General features: G+C 47.1%; 2 protein-coding genes across 2 annotated transcripts in view; both read left to right on the forward strand.

Annotated features, from left to right (window-relative positions):
* Positions 1-905, forward strand: part of FAM180A (family with sequence similarity 180 member A) — an 18,320-nt gene extending 17,415 nt beyond the window's left edge. The window contains exon 3 of the mRNA XM_006910650.1: positions 537-905. Coding sequence (XP_006910712.1) covers positions 537-905 — 369 coding nt within the window. The remainder of the gene's footprint in view (positions 1-536) is intronic.
* Positions 906-6,383: 5,478 nt separating this feature from the next.
* SLC13A4 (solute carrier family 13 member 4) overlaps positions 6,384-15,938 on the forward strand; it is a 37,363-nt gene continuing 27,808 nt past the window's right edge. Inside the window, exons 1-2 of the mRNA XM_006910493.3 lie at positions 6,384-6,482; positions 11,791-11,919. Of these exons, the coding sequence (XP_006910555.1) occupies positions 6,384-6,482; positions 11,791-11,919 (228 nt within the window). The remainder of the gene's footprint in view (positions 6,483-11,790; positions 11,920-15,938) is intronic.

A 15,938-nucleotide genomic window follows, 5' to 3' on the forward strand; every position in this document is an offset into this window, starting at 1 on the left:
AGAGCAGACCCACCCCGACTCTTAAAAAACAGGCGACAAACGAGGACAAAACTCTGTATCTCGCTTCATTCCTAGCACAACTCTCTACATCCCTCAGCTCCCAGCTTCTGACTTAAAAATTATCCAAAATAGTCGATTCATGCTTTTAGATCTTTGGTAGGTGGGAAAGAGGAAGGGGGAAAGGAGTTGATCCAGGATACTGGAAACAAAAGGTAATAATCCAATAGTGGCTTCGTACCAGGCGCAGTGTTAGATGATGCCCATATTTGTCTTATTTACTTCTCACAATATCCTGGTGAAGTATTTTTGCTGCTAACCATTTCACAGAGGAAGAAAATGAGGCTCAGAGACGTTAGGTAACTCATCCAAGGTCACACAGTCAGTGGGAGAGTCGGCACTGGAACCCAGGTCTCTTGGATTCCAAAGCCTTTTTCCACAGCTGCCTCTCTAAATGAACGCATGTGATAATGAAAACAATGGTGTCCTCAACAACGCCCAAATCCTCATGTCTTTCTACATGTTGTGTTTTCACTCAGTTCCTGCTAGCTGAACTTGAGATCGGCCCTGACCTGAAGATCTCCATCAAGGACGAGGAGCTCGCCTCCTTGAGGAAGGCCTCTGCCTTCCGCACCGTCTGCAATGACGTGATCCCCAAACGCATCCCAGACATCCGCCGGCTGAGTGCCACCCTCTCCAGACACCCCGGCGTCCTCCAGAAAGAGGACTTTGAAAGGACAGTGCTGACCCTGGCCTACGCAGCCTACCGCACAGCTCTGTCCCAAGGGCATCAGAAGGACATCTGGGCCCAGTCCCTCCTCAGTCTCTTCCAGGCCCTGAGGCATGACTTGATGCGGTCCTCAGGCTCCAGAGTGTCTCTCCGAGAGACTGGCCCGCACCAGGACTGAGGATCAGGGCCCAGCACACACAGTAATCCAGAAATTCTTCATTCTCTACTCCACTTACAGGGACCAGCATCAAAACACATGCCACCAACTCAGAGTAACAGAGATAAAATAATTAAGCCCAATGCTCTTTGCCCCTTGTAATTTCCTGACAAGCACATCTGACTCATGTCATACATAATGTGACCTGGGCTGGAACAAAGGGCTGACATGGTGCCAAGACACCTCCAGAGGCCAAGCAGTGTGCTGGGTGACCTGCAGAGTCTAAGATACGCTTCGACACTGAGTGACTGCCACAGACACCCAAGAGTGAGGACAGAGCTGGAGGAGACATCCTAGAGGTTTGAGCATGGTGGGAAGATGGGGGACAGATTTCTTTGGTCCTAAGAGATCAGGGTGCTGGGTTGAATGAACATCTTTCTGCAAGTTCTGTAGTAAGATATAAAGAAGCTAGTGCGATAACCAAATAAACACGTTGTTAGTCAAGGATATATTTCTCAACTTTTCCAAAAGTCACTGAGAAGAATCAGTTAGAAAATCGGTAATTTTATGACCTATAAATCTTGACTCTTCTCATCTGAAGGCTGGTCTCATCAGAGGAGAAACATGAGGGGGGGTTATGCCTTGTCTTTTGAACAGAGAAACCAAGCTAACGCAGAGAGATAGTCCTAATGAAGAGGTGGGACCAATGGCCACGCCTTTCCATCCTAACGCTAAAATTATTTAGCAGCATCAGAGAATCAAGCGCTCCAAATAAAAATGATTTTCAGATGACGGAATTTTGCCCTTTCAAATGCCAAATTTTCGTTTCAGCAATGTTGACTTGATAGCCTTTGAAACTACACACCTGTAATGTCTTAAGCTTTTGTTTAGTATCTTTGAAACATTCTAACGAAGGAGTTGGATAACGTAATCTCTGAGATGCCTCGACTCTGGAATGTCCACAATCATTTGACTAACTATAAGATGTTACGGGGAGGACAGGTGGACCTGAGAGCTCTGCCGGCATATTTGTACCAACCCTGGAAGTTCTTAAGCTTTGCTAAGTCTGTGTCCGGTGTGAGTTTTTTTGCTGCCTTCCTCACAGTCAGGCTATCAGAGTGCATTTTCTTTGTGACCAACATCACTGGCCCCTTATATTTTGTTCCCTCTTAGCTACCACCACCTAAAAAGAAACAAGATCGCTAGGCTTGTTATAATTCTGTTAAATAAGAGTTAATCAGTGAAGGCTAGGGGAGAAGTACTTGAGTTCTAATAGGTTCCTAAATAGCTCAGAGATCTCTCTGGCTTCTCCTAGGTTTGCAGTGGGTCCTAGAGGCTAACATTACAAGTAGTCTGATCCTTGAATGAGTGAGGATTCATTGGGTTAAATCTGATTCTGAAATGGGTATTTAACAATTGTCATTTGATGATGACAAAAGCTGGAGTTCTTTAAAATCTTTGAACAAGTGAGGTTTGCCTAGCACCACAAGCAGCAAGATCTTGTGGGAGAAATACTAGGATGCAGAAAGAGGGAATCAGAGAAAAATACAGCTTTGCATCCCGATGTTCTCAGGCTCAGTTTAATAACTTGTGCTCTCTCGTGCTTACTCCCTGACGACATTGCTCCTTCACCTCCCTCACATGCAGACTGACGTACGCTTTTTTGTTCAATTCTCTCTTTTTAATATTATGTGTTCTCTTCGACATGGTCACTCTGCTCATCTCTATCTTTGGGCCTGATTCTGATTATCGTTGCATCCATTTCTCGAGGCATCTCTTGTGGTCGACATCTGCTCGCTCAAGCTCCTCTGTCGGCCCACAGTCATGCTCTGACGCACGCTGGCTTTCGGTCTCCATTGGGTATCGCCGTCCGATGAAAACAAAGGTCGATGTACAGACAGGGTTGGGATTGCCCAGAAGGCAGATCAGCCTCACAATCTACCTTCACCATTTGTACTTTTCCTTGATGTGAGGTGGGCAGGGGATCAGCAGAAGTCTCAATCCCTAGACACTGTACTATAAATATCCTGACAGTCACATCACAGCCTTGCATCCCATCCTGTGATTCCACCCCAATAGGAGGGATCTGAGAGCTTTCTTTCAGTCACCAGCTGGAAGGACCCACCCTCGTAATTCCTGCCTACCATGTCCGTCATGATAGACATTGCTGCACCCAGTGACAGGAGATCCATGAACAGGAGGACGGTTCTCAGACCAGTGACAGCAATGGTCGTTCATTCGCCCTGCAATAAAAAAAATTAAAGGCACTTTTGTACTCATAAATCAGGGCCCATATTTATGTGGCAATATATGACTGAAAAAATAGAAACAAGAAAGGCACAGCTTTTTTTAAAGACAAATGAAAATTCCATTTTCAATAACTAGATACTTAAACCCTCTTTTAGTCGGAATACAAATTGATTGTTTACCCACAAAAAGTTTTATAACGATGGCTCATTTACATGCAAAATCAAATATGACGCGCATGACCGCCACCCCAAAACCCGGCTCTTTGCCCAATGAACAGGGAAGGAAAAGACTGGACAGAAACAGAAGCTTCCATTTTTCCTCACTAATGCCACACTGTACATACCACATCACAACCAAGTCACATTGTGTCATATTTACTCAGAAACAGAATAATTTGGAGCTTGACAACTTTTGTACTGGAAACTTGCCTGTGACTTATCAAACCAATTTCTATACTGCTGGGAAATTGGAGAACCTATAAATTCTAGAATTTTCCTCTGTAGTTGGCATCCTCACAGCTACCTCCGGTGTCACTCGAGAGACGCTGAAAAACATCTGTGTGCTGACACTTTCATTGCTCTGTCATTTCACTTCGAATCTAACTAAAAGAGAGTCACATAAGTCAGAAGATATTTCCATAGGCAAACCGGTCTAAAATGAAATGCCTGTTGCACGACGTTACATGGCATCCTTTACTCTCCTAACTCATTTTAATGTCTTACTTTTTTATGATCGTGCTAAAAAACACAACATGAATTTACCATCTGAACCGTTTTTAAGTGGACAGTACAGTAATGTTAACTATATGCACCTCTTTCTGTGACAGATCTCTAGAACTTTTTCACCTTGCAAAAATGGTACCTATGAAGCAAGAACTCCCCTTTTCTCTCTCCCCGCAGCCCCTGGCAACTACCATTCCACTTTCTGTTTCTAAGAGTTTGACTACTTTAGATACCTCATGTAAGTAGCATTTGTCTTAAGCCTTGTGAAAACGTTTTCTTCATCCGAAAAAATGAACAGAGTCCTGAAGAACTACTGGTCCTAGTGTGTCATTCACCTTAACCTAATTTTATTTAACGAATATTCGCTAATGGTGTAATAAATATGTCATGATCGAGTTACTAGGCTCAATGGAATCTTTGTTATCTCAGATTATCTCGCCAAGAAATTTGCAGTGGTTCATGGGTTTAACAGCAATGTCAATTTCCACAGCTATTTATCATTATCCAGTATCTCTTAATATGTGCTACCAAAACATCACACGTGTGGTATTATTCATTCTGAGTTTCAAAATCATCACAAAAATAAGTCCCGAATGTAATAAATACAGTAGCCAGTCTTTAACGTGCATTTAAAGAGATAAGTCATCATAGCCCATCCTGTAACAGCAAGATAATTTCCAAAGGGACCTAGGCTGCCCACGGCTGCACTTGCCTTAGAAGTCAAGAAGAACTGGTTTTCTGGAATCATTTCTCCACTTACTTTACCTTTAGCCTGGGGATCATTTCCAACTGGTATAGACCATGGAACGCCATTCCTAGCATTCCGTGGATGCAAGGGAACGTGGGTTTCATAACCCCTGGCTCTGTTCAGCATCTCTCAGATCAAGGCAATGCTACTGAGGGCCATCGCTTAGGGAACATTTGGGGTTTTCTAGATTTTTTTCTTTTTCTTCCTTTCCCCAAATCCACATATCCTTTCTGAGAAAGGCTAACAGCTTCTCCCAATCTCTAAGCAGCAGAAAACCCAAAGTCTAGCTCCTGGGGAGGCCCTGTCTCTGAACTTGTCAACCTCTTCCTTGCCCTTCTAACTCTTCCCTGCAGCCCAACCAAAGGGAGCCCTCTGATCCTTTTTTGGTAAAAAAGCATTTGAGCACCTACGCCAGCCAGAAAGCCCACTGACGTCTGGACTCCAAAGACTTCTGAAATGAAATTGGCATCATGATTTTTCCAGAGAGGCAGCATCCTTCCTATTCTCCCCCTAAAAGTCTGTGGTCTTTCTTAGAGACTGACGCTCTCTGCTGACTCAAACGCTTTATCGAATGCTCTCTGCCACCTGGGAAGTCTGAAAGGTTTAATATTGTACACTCTGGGGCAAAAAATATATATATATTTCATTTTCTCCCTGCCACCAGAGCCATCATCTTCCTAAAGATGAGGGCAGCAGCGGCCCTCCCCAAGAAAGCTCTGCGTCCTACAGTTTGCAACGATAAAGCAGTGCTTTTGGGAAGTGGGATTATGTTTACAATGATGGTCATGACTCCAGTCCCTAGAATGTTTGAGAAACAAAAATAAGCTTTTCAAATTGCCTAAGTTCTGCAGAATCAGCAGGCCCCTGCTGGGACCAATCAAGAAGAGCCTTTGGAAGAGATACTGACTCATTCTTTCCGATGTGCTGATTGGCTGTGAGGAATGGGCGGGGCCACTGCCTGTGTCCGGCTTCCCATAGGTGAATGAAAGTTAAGGTGGGCCTCCAGCAAGATTTTGTCCCGTGACAACTAAGAATGTCTTGGGGACTTTTTTTTCTGCTCCGGAGGCCCAGGCTCAAGGCAAATTATAAGTGGGAAATCAATTTGAAGGAAAGAAATTTGAACTGAGTTAAGGTGCCAGGTCCTGGGAGAGGAGCCCAGCCCTATCCGAAGTCTGCATCCTCTGCTGACAAACCCATGGGGGTGGGAGGCGGGGGGCTTGATTTAAGTGAAGCGGGGTACTAGATTTTTTTTTAAGGGAAGGGGGGTGGGTACAGTGAGCACAGGTAGGAAGTGAAACTGCCCCCAAACAGGCCATCAGAAGGAGGAAAAATGATGGAGGGCAAAATATTCTGTTGGTATTTTTAAAATTTTAAAGCCTTTAAATGACTTCTTCAAGGCCAAACAGCTGCAGCAGAGGTTTAATTTTGATTGATTAAGGGGGCTTTTGCCAAGCCCTAGAATGAAGTTCCTCTATTACTAATCCAGCAAAGAGGGAACCCACTATGCCCCGGTTTACCATCCTTTCCCAGTTCCTTTTTGCTGGGCATAAACCATGCTCACCAATCTCACCTAAAACAGGAGGCAAGGAGCCCAGCCTTTTGTGCAAGCAGGGGCTGTAACTGCCCTCCTATTCTGCCCCAAGACGAAACAGGACTCTTGGAAGCCGAGAAAGACGTAAGAAGTCATTTCTGGACCGAGTGCGAGCGTCGCGAGGAGCGAAGGCATTTATTTGGCCGGCCCAGCGGGCTCCGAGGGGGACCAGAGTGCAGAGGTCCAGGATGGGCTTGCTGAAGGGCCTTCTGCGAGCAAGGAAACTGCTGCTGGTCATCTTGGTGCCGCTCCTGCTGCTGCCTCTGCCCATGCTCCACCCCAGCAGCGTGAGTACTGGCCTGTCCCCTCCTGGGGCCAGTGGGTGAGATGGGAGGTCAAGGAGATGAGGTGGGTGGAGGGAAGGGGGTGCCTACACAGTTCTTCAACGTGCTTTTCTGTTGATTTGAAGAAATGGAAGTGTTTTCCTGGAGGAGGTGAAAATACTCTCTTCCTAAAAACTGCCATTTTCACCCCTCTAATTCATTCTCAGTCCCCCATTCCAGCACCCCCAGCCAGGAAGGAGATTAGAGGAGGGGCTGCTGAGCTGGCTGATGTGTTACACAAATCAGTGGGCCAGCCTTCCCCAGCAGCAGGGCCGGGCCCACGTGCCGATAAGAAGAAGGACACCCTGTCTCCTGTAGTTGTCGGCACTCAGCATGTGACCATATGTATGGGAGAGCAACTGCAGATGCAGGAAGTCCTCCCCTTGATGACACTGAGGAGAGAGGATGGGGGAGGGAGGGGACTGGGGACAGCAGGACTGGGGTGGGGTAGAGTGTGGTCCTGAGGGGGCTCTGGTGCACTTAGCATGGGCCAGTGGGCGGGTCATGGGCTCTGATAACCAGGCTTTGAACTTCATCTCCAAAGTTCCTTCTGAACGTTGAGTTGAGGGGGAGCTCAGCATCTTGCCCCGGTCCTGGAAGACCGCCCTTTCATGATTTGTAGCCTCTGTGTTTTCCTCTCTGTGCGCTTGAAGGGAGACGTCAGGCGACATGATAAAAAAAAAAAAGAAAAAAGAAAAGAAAGAAAGAAAGAAAAAGAAATAAGCGCCCCCAACTGTGACCTAATTTTTGAGCGGGTTTGAGTGAGCGGAGGAGCCACAGCTCCGGCTCTGCTCTTGGCTCGATTTCTCAGGCCATCACTTGCCTCCCTTCCCTCCCCGGCTGTCTCCACCTTCCCGTCACCCCCTCCTCCTCCCTCTCTTCCTCCTCCTCCTCTCAGTGGCTTTAGCGCGCGCCCCCCCATCCCCCCTGCTTAGACTTTAAGGAAAATAAGCTCAGAGAGGTTAAGCGTGTTTGTGGGAGGGGAAGTGCGCCCTCCACCCATCTCCCAGAATAAGGTAACCAAGATTAAGTTACAAAGTTAAATAGAGGGGATTAGGATGCTTCTTCTTAAAAACAAGCTGGCTTAAATCTTTAGTAGAATAAATACCCCAGAGTGCCAGGGAGACGCTGATTAAACCCGGGCTGGGATTAGCAGACAGTGATTACTGCTGACAGATTTCTTGGCCTGTACACTAGTCAATTTTCTGCTTTGTCCAAATGAGCTGATTTTTTTTCTTTTCCTTTCATGCTTTTTCTTTTCTTTTTTTTCTTTTTTCTTTTTCCTTTTTTTTTTTTTTTCACTCAGTAGCAAATGGATTTAAGGGAATGCCAACTGAAGACTCATTGCCCTCTTCTCCATAGCGGTATCTGGCACCCCGTGTCCTCTTAAGTCAACCTCATCCTTGGGGACCCCGACTTCAGGGTGCAGCGTTCCCCACATTTCATTCTGGGACCCCATTTTTGAGCTTCTTAGTTACCAATGACTAGTGAGAAATAACCACAAAAAAGGAAAAAAATAAAATAACGAATTATTAAAATAGGCAAATCTGTAAATTTGAGGAGAAAGGGATGTGGCAGGGATAAAAAGAGGAGAGATAAAAGACAGGTGAGCCCCTGTAAATAATTTTGGGTCTGTAAATAATTTTTCAAAGCTGGACTTGCTAAAACCAGGATTCGGTGAGGGCCCTTTCTTGACCTTGCCCCTTCTTCTAGACTGAGTTCACCTCAGGACAGGGTGTCTCAGCAGCCACACTCGTGACATTTGGGGCCAGATAATTCTTCATGGTGTAGGGAGGGCTGTCCCTTGCCTCGTAGGGTGTTTAGCAGCATCCCGGGTGCCAGTGGCACACACTGCCTCTGCCCCTCCCCCTCATCGTGATAGCCGACAGGCTTCCCGATATTACTAAATATGCCCTGGGGGCAACATTGTCCCCAGCCAAGAACCAGTGCCTCAAGAAAATAGAAACTCGGGACCTCAGTGCTTCCCAGTCACTGCACGTGGATGAGTGAAGGGCAGAATATTGACCCCCATGTCCCTTGGGACAGCCAGATAGAGCCTAGGTTGGCCAATGCCTTCAGAACTGGATGCAGCCGGCTTGCCACCTATCCCAGCATGCCCTGCACAGATGACTTCTCTGTGTGTCACAGTGTCAACAAGAGCCCTCTTTTTCCTCCACAATGATGTGAAAGCACCTGGAGGTGACCAGTGCCCAAGCAGGCACAGAGCAGCATGTGGAATGTCTCTCACCCATCCCTCCCTTCTTGCACGAAACTTTTAGATTCTGATATTTAATCCTTAAGTTTCCTAAATGGACTTTTTTTTTTTGCTCTGGACTGGAGCTGAGAGAAGGAACCTGGGCGGCAGCTCCTGGCCTGCAGGTCTGGAGGTTCTCCACAGTGAAAAGCTACATTCCAGGTAGGGTTAGAATGACCTTTTCCCTTTTTCTAGCCCAGCTTGCTAAAACCAGGGGCCCAGACTCTGTTTACCATATTACAGAAGAAGAAGGCATGGGAGGGGTTATCTATAAGCAAGCCCTGCTTTAATGTCCCCAAGGGGATAAAAGCTACACCTAACTCTGAAAGTAAATTTCAAAAAAAGGCCTCCCAGTCACTTACAGAGGTCCCCAATGGGTCCATGGCTTGTTAGGAATTGGGCCACACAGCAGGAGGTGAGTGGCAGGTGAGGGAGTGAAGCTTCATCTTGACATCAAATACACAGACCAAAAGCCCCTAGCAGTGAAGTTTGGATGAGATGTCACTGGGATGGTCGAAATGCATGGAAAAGGAGCAGAGGCAAGCATCAATTAGTAGCAGAGTCAGGAAACATCCAATGTGGGGAAATGCCACTTTTTAATTCTCTCCTGCATTTGTAAACAGGAGCAAAAAAAACCCCAAAAAAAACAAAAAATCACAAAAAAACAAACAAACAAATACTCACAATTGACAATACTATCGCTTAAAAGCACTACCTGAATATTCGCCAACCCCAGCATACCTGCTGACCAGAGGCAGTGATAAGGGGCCTGGGATTTTCAAAATATCTTTGCCAGCAGATAAGAGAGACCTGTTGGTCAACAGAGGAGCCCAGTTCAGTTCGACCAACATTGATTGAGCAGATGTGGGGGTCACGGGACTCCTTTAATAAAACTTCACAGAGTATTTTGGGGTGTCCGAATATAAGCTTACCTATTAAATTTTGAGAAGGTTGAGAAAGTATAGAAAAACAATTTATGTAAATTCCACGAGTGAACTGGGTGAGAAATGCATGGAAAGGCCTTCTGAAGGTCTTTTTTTTCTGCTCTAAGTAAAGTCCAGTAACAAGGATGGTAGTTTATCGTGTTCTTCATCCTGCTGGATGAAGGTGGCATGGTGACTTCTTCCAGTAACCTATTCTAATCTTTAGCAATAGTTACAATCAAAAAGTTTACTTTGGATTACCCAAATTCTCCTAATTCAAACCAAAGTGGTGCCTGGTACAAGAAAGGTTTCTGTCTCTCTTCTCGATCTCTCTATGTCTGTCTCCCCTTCTCCCTCCCTTAATTTATGGCCCTGTGATGACTAGGGCAAGAAAGACTGAAGGTGCTAGGGAAAAAATAAGCACATCTCAGTGAGGGACAGATATTCCGTCCCCTTTATCTTCAGCTGGAGTTAATACCTGCCCTTCTGTCTCTTTCCCAGGTAAGAGGTGAAAATAAGTGAGCTAAAGGGCTTTGAACTTCTTTAGAGAATTTTACTGCTGCAACAAAGGGTGTATTTCTCTAAATTGCATTCTTTTCCAAATGGAGCCTTTTTATTTTTCCACTATTGATTCTGTTATCTTATCAGCCCTTCCAAAAAATTTTCGCTTCTCTCTGAACTTTTGGCCCCAGAGGAGTTCTCAGCAGGAGCTATAGTCAACAATTGTCGGGGCCAGTTCCCATTTCCCAAGCCCCAACCCCATAATCCACGCATATCAGGAAGGAGTAAGGCCCGAACAGCTGGGTTAATCACTCCTCATGCCCCTCACTGATCACTGCGACCTTTTGTAATTTTTGTGCAAGACAGTGAGGACACTTGTTCTGACCCCAAGGGAGAGATAAACAGAACAAGATTTGTCAGGTTCCTTGATCACCAGCCAGCTCAGGGCAGGTCAGACCTGAGCCCAGATGGTTTCGAACTATGTATAAATCGAGGAGCCCACAGCCAGCTCGGCTGTTCTGCCGCGGCCCTCCGAGTCCAGCGTTACTGCCCCTTGGACGGTGAACTCTCCTAAGAGTAAACCAGTGACTTTTCTCAACACCATTCACCTGTGCCATTCCAGGCACCCACCATGACTGGAGGCCAAGGTTAAGGAGAGCTGATTTTCTTTTTTTTATAAGAATGTTGTACTAATTTATTCTTTGCACCCAGAGGCTGTGCAACCAGCAAAGTGAAACGGGCAGGGAAAACTGCTGGCAAATTTCCAGGCCTTCTCTCCAGGTGACTGCACTGTCTACTCCCTTTGTCAGAGAATGCTTCCATGTGCATCAAGCAGGTGGACTGGAGTCCCAGAGCAATGAGAACCAGACATGGCTTAGCGCACTGGTTCTCAGCCAGGGACGACTTTTCCCCCAAGGGACATCTGGCCCTGTCTGGAGACGGTTGGGGTTGTTACAGTTGGGGAGCTGCTACTGACACCTAGTGGGTAGAGGCCAGGGGTGCTGCTAAACATCTCGCGATGCATGGGACAGCCCCCCACAGCAAGGAGGGACAGCCCCCCACAGTAAGGAATTAGCTGGCCCCAAATGGGCCCATCTCTGAGCTCACATGGGAACCGATTACGCAAATCGATCCCTACCTTTGACTACCCCAAGAACCTCTAGTGTCTGATTAACTTGACACCAAAATGTCCTGCTTGAGTCCAGCTTAAAGCTGGGAACTCCACTTTTACGGTATATGACCTTGGCTCTGAATACTGCAGTTACTTTCGGTCCCCACCCTAGACAGTTTCAGGACGCAGCAGAGCTGTGATGTCATCACAGTCCAGTGGCCACCCTGCTGCAAACCAGTGCAAACCACATGCCAGGCACCTGTTCACCCTAGGAGCAGCCATTAGATCATACACCAATGTATGGTTCCTCACGGATCCGCCACACACACAGCTTGCCAGAGCCCACCTTGCGCCTGCCAGGGCTGCATCTCATTGCTCACGTCTGAGTTCGGGTGCTTGCTGCCTCTGCCCTGGGTCTCGTCTGGATTTTCAGTGGCAGTGGCTGTCCCCGTGACTAACCTGCCCACTTTCCTCCCCTTCCAGGAGACTGCGTGTGCTTACGTGCTGATCGTGACTGCCGTGTACTGGGTGTCGGAGGCCGTGCCTCTCGGAGCTGCAGCCCTGGTGCCCGCCTTCCTCTACCCGTTCTTCGGAGTCCTCCGATCCAGCGAGGTTAGACCCCCTGCGGCCCAGCCCCCTGCTAGGGTCCCTGCCAAGCCAGTGACAGAGGGCTTAAGGAAAAGGGAGATGCACAAAGCAGTTGAGGAGAAGGCTTTTTTTACCCTCCGCAACAACCCCTGAGCACCAAGCCTTCGCATGTGCTGTTCCAGACCCTGAGTTCCTCTCCCGCCACCCACGACCCTCCTCTCCCTCAAACTGCCCCCTTCAGCTTTGCGAGGGTAGCGTGACTTGGTGAGGTGAAGGCTTAGGCATCTTATTGCTGGGGCTGGAGACAGGAAGCCCTGGAGGAGGCAGAGGGCAAGTTTTAGCATTTGAGGTGGAAAATTCTACCCCATCTGTCTGATAAAGTGGCTGCGGCTGGTGATATTTCGCTCTTGGGTTGCAGGGAGCAGCTTAGAACAAGTCTGCTGTGCTCAGATTTGAAGAAAATGCTTTTGGGATGGGGCCTATGGGGCATAGCTCTTTGTGAACCAGTTAACTTTGCAGACAGAGAAAACATCTGTTCCACAACCACCGGCCACCCCCCTGCCCCGGCATGTATCATGGCGCACCAGGAAAAGCTAGGCTGGACTTGGGCAGGGGACCCCTGTCCCAGACGAAGCATCTACTTGTCACCCCTCAAACCCACCTTGTGCATGTCCAGCCTCAGGCCATTCTTCCACCTTGAAAAGTTCTCTCCAATTCCTTCAACCTTTAAAATCCTACCCAATTAACCTTTCAGTGCAGCTTTTCTAAAGACCTTGGCTAAAAGTATTGTTCCCTTCGCTCGGAGCCCATTTGATGTCTTTGTCCTTTAAATAACACCAGATATAAAAACTCTGCAGATATGTCCTCTTTCCACCAAGATTCACTCCCTCCAGGATGAATGAAGTCCATGGCTAGTGGGCAGTGCAGGCCACTCTCTCACTAGTGTTTCTTAATAGCATTATAGTGTAAGAAATTCATGTTTCTCAATAGCAGTGTTTCTTGATCGGGTATCAGTAGTGTATTTTCCACACGCAGGCAGGTATCTGAACAGGATCAGCGTGACTCTGAGACTGTGGCCTTTGACTCATGTTTTTCATCCAACATTCAGAAAAATATTTTCTGAGTTCTGTATCCACCATGTGCAATATAGGATGTTACAGGGACCCTTAGAGCGACAAAAACAAAATACATAATTTCTTTCCTCTTGACCCTCACAGCTGACGCTTCTGAGTTTCTCACTGTTGGCTAGATGTATGCCTAGAAGGGGTTCATTTTTATGGGGATTAACAAATCACCACAAGAGTTTGTCGTGTGTGAAGCTTAGACGGCCTTCTCTCTGCGAAACTCAGGTCCCGAAAAGACATAGGAAACGATAGAAACGACTCCTGACCTCGAGAAGTTTCCATTCGACCAGAGAGAAAGTATAGATCACATGGAAAAACACAAAAGACCCTCATTTTCTGGTGCTGCGGAGATTTATACAACGCCCCATGAGGGGATGTTCTAGACAAATGAAATTTACCCCGTCACGTGCCCAAAATTTACGTTGATCTCTTTTTGATTGAAGTCTTTCTAAAAAGCTTTATAATTTCCCTAGTCTTTTAAATAGAAATTGTTGAATATAAATTAACTTTTTTTTGCTGGGGGGGAGCCTTTAAATTAACTTTTTTTTTTTTTTGGAGCCTTTACAATTTCCAAGGGGAAAAAAATGATCTTTCAGAGGAGCCGATGTGGGCTGGATGACAGCACAGTTGAGTAACTTGAGTGCTGGCTGAACAGTTGAACTTAAAGAATCTTGAGTAACATATTGGCACCAGACTAGAGAAAGACCTCACATGAAAATACGAAAGTCATGTTATCAGATTAGCAGATGACTCAAAGATGGATGTGCTAGATTATACGGTGACAGAATCAATGTTGACAGGAGGAGACAATGAATTAAAACTGACAAAACAAAGTTTAATAAGGATAAATGTCAGCAGCCTGTGTGAAAAAGACCCTTGGCTCTTAGCTGAGTACAAACTCAGCATGAGTCATGTATCGCTACAAGGTGGCTGCCAAAATTGTGAGCATTTACCATATGCCAGGCACTATGGGAGGTCCTGTACATGCATTTAATCCTCTACAAAATGGCTATTATTTTTATCGTCAATTTACAGAGAAGAGGAAATTGAAGTTCAGAGGGGTTAAGTAACTCACTGTAGGTCACACAGCTAGTTAGTGGAGCTTGAACCCAGAATTGTACGATGCCAGAACGTGTGCTCTTAACCACTGGCCGATATTTACTGAAATCTGCTGAATGAATAAATATACGTGTCCAGAGCATCAAGTTCTAGATAAGGAACTCATTCAGAGGTGGGTAGGCAAGATACCGAAAATCTAGAACATGAGTCCCATGAGGAATGAAGAGAAGACTCGAGAGGGGCGTGGTTTCTGGCTTCTACAGCTCAAGACACCAAGCTCACGGGTTAAACCAGAACCAGAGAGTCAAAGCACCATGAGGGAGACCCCGCTCTGTGTGAGGGAAGAACAGCGTGGTCCTGCTGTTCCCATCCCTGGAAATACAAGCCAGAGGCCCACGCCAGGGATGCTGGAGGTAGACTTTGTGCCGTGGAAGAGGAATTGGGATCTAGGGGTCCTCTGACTTTAGGATTCTGTGATCGACTTGTGAGCATCCAGCCAGTACTTCTTTCTGCTGGTATATAGAGCTCGGTCCTATGTTTTCGATTTATTTTAAGGCTTTTGTCTTGTTTTGTTGTGCCTCCATTGTGACTCTCACTACTGTCATTATACCTGCTTCTTAAGTCCTCTGAGCCCTTCTAATGTGTTGCCATAGCCTGGGACAGTATCGGTGTCAATCAAGCTGGCTAAGATTTATTGTTTATAGGAGAATGGCAGGGAGGTGGGGGCCAAAGGGCTCTCTGGGGAACCAAACAGCCTGGTTTGAATGATGGGGCTTGGGATAGTCTCCAGGATGCCCAGAGTCAGGAACTACTTCTGGGAGTGATTACTTCTGCTCTCTCTCCCCCCGCAATCCCATGCGCACATGCGCACACACGTGCACACACACACACACACGCACACGCCCTCCGCTGTCTCAGTGGCCCTGCACTGCAGGCCCCTGGCAAGTCTTGTTCAGATTCCAGTTCCTACCAGGTCAAGAGAGGCAACGAGGCAGCTCTGGCTGGGATAACAAAACAGCCGCTGCAGCCAAGTGACGCTTGAGTCTGATGTCATGATCGGCCTCCCTGTTTGCTCCTGATCTTTCTGACCCGCTGGATTCCTGATCAATGCCTAGACTCCGGCGTTTTCTGTTTGTTCCAACCCGGGGGCATTTGATCTATCGCTTTCTACTCTGCCTTTCTGGCCTCGGCTCCCCATGGAGGCTGCCCCCTCACCCCCCACCCCGCATACAGACCTGTGAGGATGTTGGCTGAGCATCTGGGCTGGCCACCTGCCTGACCCGGGCTTCCCATCACCCACAGCCATGCAGTCACAGCCCAGAGCTGAGCTCTACGCCCACGCCTTCAGTGGGGACCGGAACCGGGAACCTACAGAACTCACAGTCTTTTGAGGCCAAACTAATGTTTCTGTGGGAATGGCCTATTCTCTGAGAAACAGCCTAAGAATCAGCCAGCCCCTTTGCCTCTGGGCTGGAACCCCAGTTTCCTCCACTGGGGTGGCTCCTGCAGTCCCGAAGAAACCAGGGTACTTCGTGCCAGCATTTCCAGCTACGCAGGAGCTGGGCTGACATCCAGACCAGGTCAGCACCCACCTGGGTCTTTCTGCTTTTTCTCCTTTAGACTTCTCTAAAGTACGGTTTGCAAAAAAAAAAAAAAAAAAATGCTTTCTTAAGCAACAAAACCTTTCCTATAAACCGAGTTTAGGAGACTGAATATATACAACAGATGGAAGAGGAAGTCCCTATTCAGATTGGGGGTGGGGACCAGAGCCCTGGCTGCCAGGGCCCCCTGACCTTTCAGAGGCAGCGAGTGTGGTTTGAAAGCCTCTGTCCTCAGGTCAGGTGATTCGGTGGAGCCCAC

The sequence above is a fragment of the Pteropus alecto genome, unplaced genomic scaffold (assembly GCF_000325575.1).
Source record: "Pteropus alecto unplaced genomic scaffold, ASM32557v1 scaffold22, whole genome shotgun sequence".
NCBI classification, from domain to species: domain Eukaryota; kingdom Metazoa; phylum Chordata; class Mammalia; order Chiroptera; family Pteropodidae; genus Pteropus; species Pteropus alecto.